The following is a 16,508-nucleotide window of genomic DNA, read 5'->3' on the forward strand; positions in this document are numbered from 1 at the left end:
CAGAACCACGGCCACAAGACGCCGAGATCCCGAGCTGCCTCAGCGCTCACGTTCCGGCGACGGATTTCTGCACGATAACCCACAGCTCGTCACGACGCTGCGCACACCGAAGATGTAGAAAGTGACCGAAATTACCTCACGGAGCCGCCTCAGCAGAGCGCGGTTTTCACGCACGTGCACCCGCGCGGCCCCGCAGGCCAACGGGCGCCGTCAGCTCGGAGCGCAGCGGCCGGGCCTGCCAGGCAGAACCCCGCGCCGCCGCTCGGGACGCGAGCTCGGCCCGGCCCCGCCACCGGCCCCCGCCGCCGCCCCCTCCCCGCGGCTCCTCCCGGCGGTGCCGCGGCCGCCCCCGCCCGCCGCGCTGTTCCCTGAGCACGCCCCCTCCCCCCGCCGCGGGCTGTTCCCCTCGCGCGCCCCCTCCCCCCGCCGCAGAGCTCGGACCCAAGATGGCCGCCGTGTCAGTTTCGGGCTTCGCCGCCGCTCGGCCTCGGCTTCTCGGTTCCCGTCTCTCGCGGGCCTCGGTAAGGAGCGCTGCCGGGACCGCCCCGGCTCGGCTGCCCGGCGCCGGGGGCCGCGCGGGCGGGCGGCGAGCCCGCCGGCCGCTGGAAGGGGAAGGCCCGCCGAGCGCACCAGGCTCGCGGCCTGTTCCGGCCCCGCCGCCGCCGCTGTGCGCCAGGCCCGGCCCCGGCCGCCCGCCGCTCCGGAGCCCGCCGGGCCTTCCCCCCGGGGCGGCGGCGGCCGCGGCTCGGCGCGGATGAGGCGGTGGCGCGGGCCGGGGGGGGTCGCGGGGCGAGGCGCGCTCCGACCCCGGCGCGGGGAAAGGCGGGGAGGCGGAGGCGGGCGCGGGCCCGGCCGAGCCGGTGCGAGGCGCTGGGCTGCGCCGCCCCCGCTGCCGGGCGCTCGGAGGCGGCGCGGGGCTCGGCCGGCCGCGGGGGGATGGGGCTGCGGGTGGGGATGGGGGGGCGGCCCGCTCGCCCCGAGCCCTCCGGCGCGAGTCCCGCGGCCGAGGCGGGCCGCCCGAGGGAGGGCCGGGGCTGAGCGGCGGCAGGTGCAGGGAGCGCTCGGCCCCGCCGCCGGCACCGGCCCCGCGTCGCTTCGGCCCGGCCGGGCGGTTACGTAACGCACCGGGCGCGGAGCCCCGCCGGGGGCAGCGCCGCCGCCGCCGCCCGGAGCCCTCGCGTAGCGCCGGACGGAGCTCCCCCCCCCCGCCGCCCCGGGAGCGCGGCCCGGCCTCGCCAGGCGGGCGGGTCTCTCGGTCCGCGCTTCCCTTCGCGTTTGTTGTTGGCGGGGTGCAAAAAACAGAAAGGCCAACGGAAACAGAGCTCCGGGCGAGTGCCGCGGCCCCCCTGGGCTGAACGGGAGTTCCGAATCTTTCTAGTATTGGATGCCTGGAGCTGCGCAATTGAGTCTGATGCCTGTATGCAAATGTGTTTTGTGTGCTGATAAATTCTTGAATACTTACTAGAAAGCAGAATGGAAGAGAACCGTGTTAACGACTAGCTGATGACTAAAACTTCCCTTGCAGGAAAGTCATTATCCGTTTAATAAACAGTTTACAAATTCTTCAGGGATAGTGTACTTTTACAGTAGAACTTCAGCACAGTGTACTGTTATCATGCTAAGAAAAAGTCTTTGTTAAAGAGAACTGAGGGCTGTGAAGTAGAGCCTCCTACCCTTCCATCTGCACCTTTAATTAGCAATGACATAAGCATTTGTTTTTCATTTGTAGGGTCACCTGTTACTTTGTGCTCAAGTGTTTTCAGTGTGCCTCATCTATGAAGGATTATAATGTTGTAGTCTTCTTTTCTACACTCTTTGGAAGAGAAATGTTTAATTACAGTCTCAAGCTGTGTTTCTTCACTTTTTTTCTTGATGGAACAACTGTCATAGCTTTTCTTAGCGGGAGGGAGTCAGACCTATGATTACGCTCTTGGAAGAGTTCTAAAAGTTCCTTGCTGTTTGCTCAAGACTCTTGATTATTGCTACCGCTTTCTATTCAAGTTTCAGGCAGTGTCTTCCACGTGCAAAAAGAGAGCTGCCGGTTTGTTTTCTTTTGTTTTGTTGGGTTTTGATTGTGGTTTTTTTTGCTCGTGATTTGTATAAGATCCTGGTGTATTTTTTTAATGGTAAAGAAGGTTGTGCTCAGCAGTGATATAAAACTTGTGGTAGAGTTTATGCTAAGTTATGGATTGAAATTAAAAAGGCGTGCTTTTTTTTTTCTCTGGGTTGTATGGAGTTAGTTATTGCAGTGTTAAACCATTTTTTATTAGCAGTGAAGACAGAATCTTAATTATTACTTCAGTGTAACAGAATTGTAGTAATGGATTAAAACTCTGCAGTGTGTGTAATGGATTAATGTTGGCTGCTATTTTTTTTTAACGGTTCACTGGAAATATCTCTCTTCTTGCTCTCTTCCAGGCTTAATGTTACAGTTCTTCTGATCGTGAGTGTGCAGGCTAGAAGCTGAGGTGAGACTTGTTGAAATCTTCCTACCTTTGTGGAAAAACATTCTTGGAATTTATTATGGGACTTATCGGAAAGAACGAGGAAATTCCTAATAGTTTTGCTTTCCTCTCTGCAGTGTGAAAACAACTGATGTTTGAGAAAGGAGGAGTAATTCAGAACAGAAAACGTGTATGCTATGGTTAGCTGTTTCCCATCATCCGAGAATCTGTTTTCCCATCGTGTGAAACTTGTTCAGCATCGGGATAAAGGATAACGACTCTATGGATATACAGAATTCTTCACCATGGTAAAACTCGCCAACCCGCTGTATACGGAGTGGATTTTGGAGGCAATCAAAAAGGTAAAGAAGCAAAAACAGCGTCCTTCAGAGGAGAGGATATGCAATGCAGTGTCTTCATCACATGGTTTGGACCGCAAAACTGTTCTGGAACAGTTAGAGTTGAGTGTTAAAGATGGAACTATTTTAAAAGTCTCCAACAAGGGTCTCAACTCCTACAAGGATCCTGATAATCCTGGGAGAATAGCACTTCCAAAGCCCCGGAACCATGGAAAGTTGGATGGTAAACCAAACGTGGACTGGAATAAACTTATCAAACGGGCAATTGAGGGCTTGGGTGAGTCTAGCGGCTCATCCTTGAAAAACATTGAGCGCTTTCTGAAAGGTCAGAAAGATGTGTCTGCATTATTTGGAGGTAGCGCTGCCTCCGTTTTTCACCAGCAATTGCGATTAGCTGTCAAACGTGCTGTTGGCCATGGTAGGCTCCTTAAAGATGGACCTCTGTACCAACTCAACACTAAAGCAACCACTAATGCTGAAGGGAAGGAGAGTTTTGAGTCTCTTTCCTGTCTGCCTCCAGTGTGTCTGCTTCCCCATGAAAAGGATAAGGTAAGGCCCAATTTACGTGAACCTATTTGTGTATTTGATGGAATATGTTAGTGCAGAGTCACAATTTGAAGTCAATTTGTCTAACTTGCATCTTGTAAGGTTGAAATGCTGAATATGCTTTGAGGATCCTACTCTGTTCAAATTTCTAAGCATGATCAGTGAAACTTGAATAGGTGATAATTTGTACCTTGGACCTGAAAACTGCGACCAAAAAGCTGGCGTTTTGGTACAGCAGAGCTGAATGGATGCTGACAGGCTTACTGTACAGTTATGTTACTGAACCTGAGGAAGTAAGCCCCCTATGTTTAAGGTAGGGTGTGGATTTGAAAAGCAAACAAGATCATCTTATTTTCACGTTTTTATTTGACTGCTTATTCATTTTATTTTTTTCATATTTTACATAAAACATAAAATTTCATATTATTATTCAACTGCTTATCTGAACACAGGTAACATTGCAAAGTGCTGACAAGCAATTGCTGCCTAATGTTGTCGTAGAGGCTTTAAGTGTTTGCAGTGAAGGATTCGGTTTCTGTCCCCATACAGCTTTGTTGTGAAATATAAAGAGAAGACGCATAGGATATAGCAGTTGAAATGAGGAGTGAAATCAGAAGATGTAGCGAGCAAAGGAAATGTTGTAATGAACAATCGTAGACTTGTACTCTCTTCTGTGTGCCTCGTGCCCATTCTTGAATGTAGTTCATTATACAAACCAAGGCACTTTTCTGTTGTTTTCTTTTATTTTCATGTTTTCTTTTTCCACTTTCTTCCATCCTTCTGCATGCTTAAGGTCTCTGACCCTCCACTCCAACCTCAAGATCAAGTTGTTGGAGTGAAACTGATACCATCAGTATCTTTCCTGTCCTTGTTATGCTGCTGTGGGAGTAGAGTAAAACTGAAGTCTGCCTTTGTTTATTGAACATCAGTTTGCCACTCATTCATATCTTTGTACTACAAATCTTCAGGACTTCTAGTACTAGAAAATTACTTTTTCTATATGTAATAGATACATTCATCACCAGTGATAGGATTTTTTGGTTGTTGTTATCACCTTCATTGATCAAGTTTTTGAGTGTGCTGATCATGTTTTTTTCCTAATTAGGTTCACTCTCCAGTAAGAGGGCTTGTTTATGATCTAGTAGGGTTTGAAGAGGTGAAACTACTGTAGGAGTCTTCCCCTTAAAAAATCTGAGTATCTGCTTTATCACTGGTAAAGATTCTCAGAAGTCTTCATTTAACTGCGCAAGTTCTTCTGAGGACGGAATACTTGCTAGTCAGCAGGCTGTGTTGCATGCTGGTGGAATGTATGATTAAGTAACAATATGTTGAAAATTCCAGCAGCTTCCTCAAGTACTCTGTCTAGATATGTTTCCTGTGTACTACTACAACTGTATCCGTAATAAAATTGGTAATGAAAACTGATTATAAACAAGCCTGGTACACGTGGGAGCTGAACTGAGAGTGGTAGTAACAGCAGAAAATATTAGCTGTGCTTATTATTATTAACACTGTGTTTCACAGCCTAATCAGTCTTGTGATGTGACAAAACTCAGGACAATCTGATATTCTTTCAGATTGTTTCCTGTTTTTTTCATAGAACAGGGCATATGAGTGATAACTTGAGCTACCGTAAATACTGAGTTTGGTTTGGAGTTCATTTTTGTCCCCTGGTGAAATATGTGTGTCAATTTCTTGTGTGTGCATGTGCATAGAAAAATAAACATGCACAAGGTATGTATGTTTGGGGCAGTTAGATATGCTTCTTATTTCCTCTCTACCTGCTTAGGTCTGAGCAGCTTGAACAATAAAAGGGCTGTTAATAACAATAGAAGGTGTTATGTGCTGTAAACTTTTAAACAGTAACTATAGTGGAAACCTTGCAAGGGATTTCTTCATAAAATTCTGATCTTTTTTTTTTTAGTTTATCCTTTGAAATAAGACCCTAGATTCCTGCTCTTCATGTACCATTTTTGTGCTGTGTAAACCATGTTGATTTTCTTACTAGTTTCTTGAGTCATTTAGAAGATACTGTATTAAAACATCTATGTAAATTTCGTCAGCATTAATTGGCAAGTCAGAGGAAGCCAAAAGATCATTCCTATTCTACAAGAATTTTAACACACTTCTTTCTTAATGCAGACCCTATGTGATAGTTTTTCTGCACTCTGTCTTGTGTTAAATCTCAGCCAGTTATGCGTGTGCAGAGGGCTTACATGTATATGGTATAGTAATTTTTTTTTTTTTACTTGATTCTTGAGACTGGTGAGGTTGTTTGTTTTCTTTCATGGAATCATGTAGACCGAATTCTTCAGGAATATCACTGCCATGTTTCTCTGGTTCTTAGAACAGTCTGGTAGCAATGTGAACAAACCCTTCGCCTCCCAAACCTGAGAAATCCTAATGACCTTTCTCATACTCACTGTCATTATCTTTTAACCTTGCACTGTTTGGTCTTTAACATCCTTTAAAGAACTCTTTGGGTATTCATATGATTGAAATTTATAATCCTTAAAGGTAAAATATTTCTTTGTTTCCTATCTGTACAGCTTCCTATCAGCTGCAAGTGCTTACCTGTCCGTGTTTGGTAGTACCACTTGGTTTAGATGCCTAAAAGTGAATATTCAGGTCTGGATATTTTCCTGTGTATTATGAAATTATCCTTATGTGGTAGGAGATCTATGAAAGCTGACATCTTAATTTTAAAAGTTTAAGTAGTTCTATAGAAGCTTGCTTAGTAAATATTACATATTTTTTTTCAAGTCTTTCTGTGTTCTGTGAATACCGCATTACAGCATTCAGGCAAAAATACAGCAAGTTACCATGGTTTGCTAGGTAATACTGACGTGCTGCTGACAATAAAGTCTTGATATCCTTGGCCTAAAAAACACTACTTGGATGAAAACAAGCAAATAAAACAAAACTTGCTGATGGGCGGAGTTCAGTGCTGAAGCTTGCTGACCTGTTAGTGACAACAGCTGAGAAAAAGTTGTCTTTAATTTCAGTTTTAAGTGCTGAATGTGGCTTAACTTACATGCAAGTTTAATGGAACTGGCCTTTTCTTTTTGTTCGTATTCCCATAGTTTAGAAGGTAAAATGGGAATTGCAGTTCCATGCAGTTGTATTATGTGCATTGTATTACTTGGGACATCTTGGACTTAATACTGGAAATGACTTTGTCACCTGTCCTATAAACAGTACCAGGCTGGTAAGATCCACAGGGCCTACTGCTGCTTTGGAAAGAAAAGTAAGAGGCTGGATGGCAAGTTGTTGCAATACCTAGAAGTAAAGGGAGTTCATGCAGAAACTGTAGTGAAAGAGAAGACTGTGAGTTGCTGCCTCTTGGTTATGTACCCGGTAAGCACTATTCCCTCAGAACACCTGAAAGTGAGGAGGTGTCAGGCCCCTCACCTTAGGTTAGCCAAGGAGGTGATAAGTGTGGAGCAGAGAACATTCTGCACTGAGTCCGTTCTCCATCAGCGACTTTTCTTCTCACGTCTGTAGGGAACAAGCAATACTATACAGGCTGAATTTTGAATTACCTAATCCAACAGTTACAGGGCAACTTCTACTGTGAAGCCCTGACTAAATATACATGAAAAATTTCTTTAAAGTTTTTCCTCACTTCTGTTCTGTGTATAATTAGCCTACTTGCAGACTGAAACAGGGTTTTACTCTTCAAAGTCCTTTTTCTTAAGAAAAAATTGCTGTGCCTAGCATTTGTTCAGAGTAACAGCTTTATTTCTTAAAACTTCCTGTAAATTATTATGTTAAAAAATGCTTTTTCTGAGGAGTTTTTTTTTTTTTTTAAAAAAAAAGGAATAAGCACTGATACTGCTTTACCATATGCTGGGTATTGACATGTCTTTGGGAATAGAAAGGCTTGACAAAAAATATGCAGAAAGTTCTTAGGGACTATCTGGATGAAGCTTTCTGGGCTATTTCACCACTGCTTGGATATGCCTTGGATTAGCAATACTTGTTTGTGATTTCTGGGGCAGGTGCTGCTGGGATGGCAGTCAGTTGATCTCTTTTTGTGCTGACTCCAGGCACCTCTGCCAGAGGTTACCACAGCCAATGCAAAGACAGAGCAAATGGTGTTTTGCTCCTCGACTTGTATTGTTTGTAGCCCAGTTTCTTACTATGAAAATAAATTGTTGGTGTCAGTTAATGCTCTGTGCTGGGAAATTAAGCTGCAGCTAGAGGGGGGGAAGGAACCTCAAGTGAAGTACCAGGAGCAGCATAGAGCAGTCACCTCCGTCCTCATCCCTGTGGTGAACAGGCAGAGCCACAGAGGCCTTGATGTTGAGTTGGCCTTGCAATCTGCTGTAACGTTGCTTTATCTGTGCCACTGGTAGCTTTATTTCTTGGCTTCCTCTTGAGTGCAAAAGGTTGTATTTGCCGGACAATGAACACTGACTTGTCTCTTTTATAGGCACTTTATTTGATATACTTTATTTGTGGCTATCGAATGCGTATTGTATGCTCAATAGTGGGAAACTTCTCAAGCAGTTGTGTGCCGCATCTTCAGAACATTTCAGGGAGACTGCAATACTTCAGGAGGCTTTTTTGGTCAGAAACTTTGAAACAGATAACTGCTGGTTTTGTTTGTTTTAGCTGATGGACAGAGTTGAAACAGAAATGCTCACTGGTTTGCCTTTTTGAACAGTTCTATCTGGTGTGGTAGCCTTTATCTCTAGGGATCTGTTACCTACCAGTTCAAGTCTTACAGCATTGGCACTGTGCAAATGGGTAACTGAAAGGCATCTCATTTTAAAGTTAGGCATTTTCTGTAAAATACCAATACTCCAAAGGCACAAAGCAGGAGACAGTGTAATCTGTGTAACACATATGAATCATATTATTATTAACACATAATGAATCACATTAGCTACAATTTCTAATCCCTTTAGATACTACAAAAGAATACACTCATGATTTCAAGATGGAGGGAAAAAAAAAAAGGGTATGTTGTGGCACCCCTTACTGCAGCGTACATCTTCTTTTAAAACCATTTAGAGTGTTTTTAAATATGCATAATATGATGGCTAGCAGGAGGAACCCAGCCACAGCCTGAATTCCAAGTTCAGTCAAAAACTACTGGAGGTGCAAGACATCACGATGTAGTGTTTGTGTTTAAAAACAAAGCAAACAACAACAACAATCAGGTAATCTGTTACCTCATTAATGAAGCACTTTTTGAGAAAATCTAAAGCTGTTTTTGCCAGAATGCCAAAGTAATTTTCATTACCCTGTGTATTCTGCTTATCCATTCACTGTAAACAACATAGTAATAACTTAAATAGGAATAAAACTTACCCTTCACGTGGTCTGTGCTTGATTTTTTTTTTTTGTGGTGTTGCTACAGTTACCGAGTACTGTTTAGTATTTAGTACAATATTACCACAATGCAAAAGTTACTACAGTACAGGAAGTTTGCCACAATACAACATTTAGTACTGTTTACGAGCAAAGAACTCTTTCCTAGTATGTGGTTGTGTGGAACTGAACTGTAGTAAGCTTTGAGGCTGGAGGCACTACATGGAAACAGCTTGCTCTACCTCTGTTTTGTCAACACTTGTTCTAGAGCACAGGTCAAAATTCTGTCAGATTTTTTGTGAAATTGTTATTATAAAAAGTTATGTTAAGACAACTCACGAAAGGGCCATTGGAATAATTGGCGTGCATGGTAAATGTTTCCAGAGCATTTGAATTGTGATCTCAGGACAACAGTGGCACCATTTCTTCTGTAACTGTAAGGAAAATACTAATGGTATTAATTGATCTGCATTCACACTTAAATTGCTTTCTATGCCATTTAAACTGGAGAGGGCTGTAGGTAAATAGCTAAATATTGTCCTGCAGTACAGCTAAGAGTATAAAAACATTCTGCAAGTGTTTCCCGGAGGAAAAAAATGGCGAGAGCTTCTCTAGCTGAAAAATAGGAGGAATATTTAGAACAGATTCCCTCTGCTGCTGTCCTGCATGTTCTTTTGGCATGTCTGCCTCCTAGTTGTATGTTGCTATTTATATGCCAGTACTTACCAATCATTTTAACTGGGGGGTTATTATAAATACCCATCCTTTAGGCTTTTCCTATTGCAAATAGTGATTCTAGATCCCTTTGTGCCCTCGCTGTATTTACATTGCTTCTTTTCAGAAAGTTTATATGCTTTGAGGGCATCATAGTTGTTTGGGCCATTAAACATACAGTAGCTGTTGCTATATTGTGCCGGTTTTAGGTTAATACCTGTTAATTCCATGTCTTAAAGCAAAGAACTGTCCCATAACTGGGGAGGAAATTATTTGTGGATTGGTTTGTTTTGGGTGGAGTACACAAAGGATCTGCAGCCAGGGCACTGTAATTACGTTTTGAGAGCTCACCCTCATTCTCCACAGGTGCTCTTCAAGCTTTGCTCCCAGCTGGAGAAGGATTAGGATTTGCTCTCTCCCAGCTGGCTCGCTGGTAGCAAAGATTTTAGCTCTAGTTAAAAAAAAAATGATGGTTGATAACAGATGGCCTCCGTTACAAATTACCTTGAACTTGATTAACTTGATGAATGAACAAGTGATGTAGCTCATGATAGAACAAACATAAACATATCAGAAACTTACTCTCGTGGATGCTATGGGACGATGCCTTTAGGACAAAATGATGCAGAAAGATACCAAGACACGGTCTGCAGAATTTGGAGCATTGGTAACTTAAAGGCGAAGGTTTTAAAGGTTTTACTGTGGAAAGACATCAGACATTGTAATGGAGTATGTACCTCAGTGGGGTGCTGCTGAGGGGGAGGTGTTTGTAATGGTATGCTCTGACACAGCTGAATATAGGGTACCTGTCCAAAGAGAATGAAGTTGGCTGAATCCCTGTTGTTAGTGCTTTCTGTGCTGGTGACTGTTAGGTATGGAAAGACACATCTCCGAAATTTGGTTAGTAAAAGAACCTTTTTACTACAGAGCTCTGAAGTATGGACATACAGGGAGGGTGGATGACGGAGAACATAGCTAAATAAACGCCAGCTTTATTCCAGAGTTAGCTGTGCTATGTAAGGGGGGAAGAAACAACAGGGAAAATGACAGCAGGTGGCTTTCTCTGTGCCCTTCCCTAGTGTCCCAGTGATTTTATCTTACAGCGGTGGTAGGGAAAAACAGCTGAAAAAGCTATAAATATTAAATGAAGTCACATCATTTTAGTCAAAAGGTGGGGTTCTGTGTTCTTACAGTAAGCACAGATCGACAATCAGCAGAAAATCTGGTAGACAAATCCTATGTGTGACAGATTGCAGTCCCTTGACCTCTGTCCTGTAGGTGGGTAGCTCTGCTCCATTCCTGCTGCCTCTTGAAGGAGTTGCAAACTAAACTTATTCTAATGACTCATGTCATGTTAGTCTTCATTTCACCTATTTAGTGGTTTTTTCTTTACTTGGAGTGTAAATCTGCCTTACCTTCTATATCCCCATCGTTTTTTCTGTCTATGTGAGTGCATTTCCCCGAACTACAAATACTGTCTCGTGCACTGGATGAGGAGTTGTAGCTCGTTACTAGTTTCGTTGTCCAAGAATCTGTCAGTCTTCCCATCGTTGCTGCTGTTGTGGTAAACCTGGGCTTGTAGTGAGATTGAAAAGAAGGGAGGAAGAAGGGTATCCAAAAATAGTGCTCACGCATAGCAAACAAAATCCCACTGATAGTTTATTTTCTTGTTTTGAGTTCCTGTTGAAGTTAATTTCTCTGCAGACTTGTGTGTGAATGATGAATTACAGGTAAAAAATACTGAGCTTTTCAAATATGTTTCTATGAAGACTTACGAATCACCAAAACTTCTAATTATCAATGTCTACATCAGTTCAGTGTGTTTTTTGAAAAAGGAATAGAACAAATTATGGGTCTTGGTATGCAGGTAAATGCCGATGGTGCTGTTTGATGCTAATGAGCTCTGTGGGTCAAGAACATAGGACTTTGTTAAATCTCATGGTGAGGAATGTTGTAAGATGAGGATTTGGGTAGTGTAGGTTATATGCAGAGCAGGTTTTGTTTGGCTTTGTTTTGTTTCTTCCTCCAGTTCAAGGCAGTATAGCTTCAAAAAATTAGTGGGCATCAGTCCCATAATTGCAGTTGTGTGGGTATCCTGAGCAAACTACAAATATCAACTGTGACTGGTATCTCTGTGAGTTGTTGTTCACAGTTCCTTTTATACTTTCTGTTAGTGTGTTTATGTGGGCTGCTGCATTGTTTTAAGTATCTATTGGTTTGTATTTTTTTTTTTCCTAACTAAACTATTTTCCCTTCCTTTAGGGATGCAGCTGATGTTGAGGGAAAGCAGCGTGTGGTGTCTAAAGATGGAATTATTTACTCTATGCGTAGAAATTACTTTGGTGCTTACAGAAGTATATTCCCCAAAATAATTCTTTATTGTTAGAAATTAAAGTCAATAATGAAGTTTCTTATTTTCTTTGAAAACCCAAGTATTGTGGGATGCAAACTGTCCTCTGGGAGAGGAGTTAAGACTTCAGTTTGCCATTCTGTTGCCATGTGTTGCGCTTTTGCACTTGTGGAAGTCTATGACATCTCAGAAATAAGTTTTCATCTAAAATTGAGAGATACAATCATCTGTTGTTCTGATTATGGCATTCTTTACTTGCTTGAAAATTAGGAAATGGGGACAAAGTATGTGAGAGAGCTTCTAGATAATAGCTTTGGGTAAAGAGAACCTCAGTGGCTTGAGCCGCCAGGTTCCTGAACCAGACAGCTAGCTGAAACGAGTACCATTCTGGCTGCAAATGAGGAAATTTGAGCCTCTCTCCATAAGTGGTTGTCTCCCCACCCCTCAATAATTTGCAGGCAGGAAATCTTGACAGGTGATGCTGACTGGTGTACAGGTCTTGAATGGTTTTAATCCTCTCATTAGAGGAGTTAGCTGCGGTACAGTTACTTAATGGTGGAGCGTCTATATATTTCAAGATAACGTTTTATAAATTTCTTATGTGCATGTCTAACAGCAAAGCATTTTCTTCAGTTTGAGTGTCAGCCTCAATTAGCACCCACAATATTTTTGTTCCCATAGACTTACAGATGTCCTATAGAATTCAGCCTGTGGATGCCATCCTGATATCTAAGCTATTACCCACTGTTATGTCACTTTACTCTCAGCAGCATTTCTGATGTTTGCTCTGTAATAGTCCTTCCCCAAACGGGCAACAAGGGCAGACTTGTTTTGAAAGTCCATTGTTGTTTTTTTAATGACCCCTCTGGAGAGATCAGTATTTCATACTTGTCACTTCTACTGTCTACTTTTTTCTCTTACGCATACTTTAATGTTGTCTCATGTTTTAGGCTGTGCATTCTGCTATATAAATATGCTTCTCTAAGTGAGACCCAGCGTAGTGGAGACAAAATATCCATTGACAGAGGCAGACATACATACCTGTCTTTTTTTAATAGACGCATGAAAGACTATGGCGATACATTTAGCTTTCTTTTCTTGAGCACAAAGAGTGCTTTAAGGAATTTCTGTTTTTACTGTTAATTGGTTCATGATTTTCACACCATACTGTCTGCAGAGGATGTTAACAATTGTGATTTGGTAATGCTGAGGTAGAAGAAGAAAGCTGAGTGATTAACCAGGCAAAAAGCAAATCGAGCCCACTGCTGCCACAAGCTGATATTACTGAACAGAATTTCCCAAGTTAATTTTTTTCGCTGTATATGGCAACAACAACAAAATGTTATCTGTAAAACTACAGTGGTAATATAAAAAACAGTGGCTCTGATTCTGTTCAGGGGCACAGAACTGACGTGACTTTCCAGTCACCAACCCAAAAGGCATGGAGTAGAACCTGGGCTTCATGGTGCCTTCCTCACTGAAATGTGTTCCCTCATGTTTTAAATCACTTTATTCACGTGGTGTAGATCGTCCTTTCCTTCTGGCTTTTCTGGTTCATCAGCTCCCTCCAGTAGCTTCAGCGTTTGAGGCAGACTTTTCCAACAGCTTCAGGTGCTTGAAATACCTGGTAATAATGTTTTTTCGCTTGTTCAAAACAGACTGCTGTGGTTTAACCTGACAGGCAACAGGTCGATCACTCCCCTGGCCAACTTCCCCATGGTTCATTGTTGTGCCTGATGTCCTGTGGTGTGGGACATCCCCTCAGCCAGCTGTCCCAGCTGTGTCCCCTTGCAGCTCCTTGTGCACCCCCGTCTGCTCTCTGGCAGGGTGGTACTGGTAAGAAATGCAAAGCACTTCGGGTCTGCGTAAGTGCTGCTCAGTAGCAACTAAAACATTCATGTGTTATCAGCATTATTTTCATCTTAAACCCAAAACACAGCACTATACCAGCCACTCTAGGAAGAAAATTAACTCTCTCCCAGCCAAAACCAGGACACAAACAAAAGCTCATGACCTAGCATGAATTCTTAGAAGCCATCTGTCAGTACTCCTCAGTGGTAACTTTCAGCTAGAAAATAAATGCACAGTAGTGGGCATGGTGCTGTAAATACTCGTTATGGCAGATTCTCTCTCTGGAGAACTGATGTGTTCTGTGTGCATTTCTTTCACTCTGGCTTTAATTTCACACCTACTTGATCCCAACCAGTCACTGCAACAAGCACGTGTGTGATGGGGGCAAAGATAGTCCTGGTATCTAATGAGTGGCTGATGGCACTGAAATGTCTGCGGGAAGTAAGTGTGTTCAGGTTACTGATGACAACCACTGACAGAGCAGGCTGACAAGTATGCTATAGAGGCTTTTCTGTCAATTTTGAGTAGCTTCCTAAGTCAATTTCCCTGAATTAAGAAGACAACAAAGCAGATGGATTGGCCAAAACTGAAGTGTTTGGGGAATCTTTGTAGGCACTTCTCTGAAGTCGCCTTTAGGAGGGGATACAGCCTGCACAGAGCACGTTTGGTTTCTAGACATCCTTTGTATAGTAACAACATGTGCTGAGAGGCTGGCAGCCTGTAAGACGCTGTCAGCCTCGTTTGTTCTGGCTCCCTCCCTCGCTTAGTCTGGTGACATCACAGAGATAGATGTTCTTGTGAGAAAAACAGCAGAAGGAGTTGAAAGTCTGCCAAAAATTTGCTGGATGAAACTGAGCTGGCTGCTTCCAGTCTTACTTTCACGACTCTCATTGTGTGCTTGCGTTTTTCACTTGCCAGGATGTTCTTTGCTGAACAAACACAGCAGCAGTGAGATCTCCCCATCCTTAGCATAATGCTGTCTCACACAGAAGCTTTGGAGGAGTAGCAGCCTTATCTCCATTCAAAATCATTCTAATTTAATCAATTATTCTAAAACATTTTGAAAGCATTTTGCACTCTAATAATATCTTATTCTTTATCACCTATCTCCCCCACCACCACCCAAACTGGTTTGCTTTCTATTTCTGGGTAAGTATGTGTTTGCAGCTTGTCATAGGTGGTAAATGCAGGAAACACTGAATTTGTGAAGGTCAGTGTTTGATCTGATTCGTTCAAAGCTAGAAAGTGACTATGTTGGGCACCCAAATTTGACGGACTGCGGGAACAAACAGGGTATGCAGAGAGATTGGCCAGAGGAGATCAGAGAGACTAACTTTGACTGTACAGATGCCCCATATGGTTGAAACAAATTGCTTGCAAAGGTTGTATCCATAGAGGATATGCAAAAGAGTTTACTTCTTTCCTGAAAACTGTGAATGCTCCAGCTTTGCTAGGAGGTTGCTTTCACAAATTTGTGAGGGAGTCAGTTTTCAAGCTATATAACTTCCCCAGGGGCTGTAGCAACCTGTTTCAATAGTAATTGAAACTACATGCTGATAGCTCTTCTGAATAGTTATAATCACCAATATGATTCCGTATGTCCAGATTTGCAGAGCAGTACCTTAGGCTTATTTCAAGTCTATGAATTAACTCATTTCACAGCCCTTTGAACTAAAGCCATAAATGGTGTTGATTTTTTTTTTTGAGATATGTAAGCAATTTAGATTGAGGTTTTATGTAGATTTCAGTTTTGAAAGTATATTGTCTCTCTTGTCTTTAAAAGAAAACAAATACATTTGGTGTTTTTTCTATTACAGTGTCTGGATTCTTCTGTAGTTTGAGCAAGGATGTGCTGCTTTTTTGGGGTCATATTTTCTTTTTGTGTCTTTGGCAGTCCTAATTATTGCTGCTTTGAGTTTGTAACTTTGAAGCCTACAAAAGAATGTTGAGTAATATGAATGTTTTGGTCATGGCTCTTCACCTTTGTTCTGCTTCGTTGCTTTGATACCAGATGTAACGTTTAGCATTTGATAGTGCAACTTTAACATTCCAAAGGATCTTAACTCTTAAATTGGGAATCAGAAAACTGTTTATGTCAGCAAATATGTTTTAACCATGGATGCAGGGAAATTGTTGCTATCTACTGTTCAATTACAGTAAAGACTCACTATTAGTAAGAATGCATGTTCATCTTTCCCTTCAGTCTGAAGGGCTGTTACAGAATAGTTGAGATTCTGTATGAAAATTTATCATGAGCTGAGACTGAAATAAACTTTTCTGAAGTGAGAGAGAAACATGATTCTGGGATGTGAAATGTTACGTTCACTGAGTCAACTTCTAGCAAAACTGTGCTTACAGTGGATGTTACAATTTATTTAAAAGACGCTCAAGAGACTTATTTATCTATTCTGACTGTGCTGATACTTGGACAAATATAAAGGATGAATGAACATACCAAAGTTGTTCTGGGGTTTCTAAACTTCAGCCTATGAATACGTTTCATACTGAAATACGTTGATGGTCAGGTGTTTTCATAGTAATTTTAAGCTTAAACATCTTCCTGGACTTAGCTGAAAGCTAGGATAACCACTTGCATTCAGGCTGAGGAATTAGGAATTAGGCTGTCATTCCCAAGTAGTTCCATGTTGTGTGGCTTAGCTCTGACGCAGTGATTTTCCTAAGGTATTCTGATTGCCTCCATCTAGTGGATGTTTTGAGGAGCACAGCTCAGTCTGCAAGTGTACTGGATCTGTACACCAACGTAAACGTGGCTTGAAACTTCTTGTGTTACTGCAGTATAAACCAACCTGATTTCTGCAAGGAACTATGCTGGATGGAGCTTTGGCTTAGCCAGGATAAAGACTTGTTGAAGTATTTTTGGCATATACTTATGTTCTTTAACAGTACATCTGTGTTTAGTTGCAT

At 42.7% G+C, this 16,508-nt stretch overlaps 1 protein-coding gene across 1 annotated transcript in view; it reads left to right on the plus strand.

Annotated features, from left to right (window-relative positions):
* Positions 1-382: 382 nt before the first annotated feature.
* Positions 383-16,508, plus strand: part of KAT6A (lysine acetyltransferase 6A) — a 41,044-nt gene continuing 24,918 nt past the window's right edge. The window contains exons 1-3 of the mRNA XM_068662122.1: positions 383-521; positions 2,419-2,468; positions 2,582-3,352. Of these exons, the coding sequence (XP_068518223.1) occupies positions 2,750-3,352 (603 nt within the window). The 5' untranslated portion in view covers positions 383-521; positions 2,419-2,468; positions 2,582-2,749. The remainder of the gene's footprint in view (positions 522-2,418; positions 2,469-2,581; positions 3,353-16,508) is intronic.

The sequence above is a fragment of the Anas acuta genome, chromosome 27 (genome assembly GCF_963932015.1).
Source record: "Anas acuta chromosome 27, bAnaAcu1.1, whole genome shotgun sequence".
Taxonomy (NCBI): domain Eukaryota; kingdom Metazoa; phylum Chordata; class Aves; order Anseriformes; family Anatidae; genus Anas; species Anas acuta.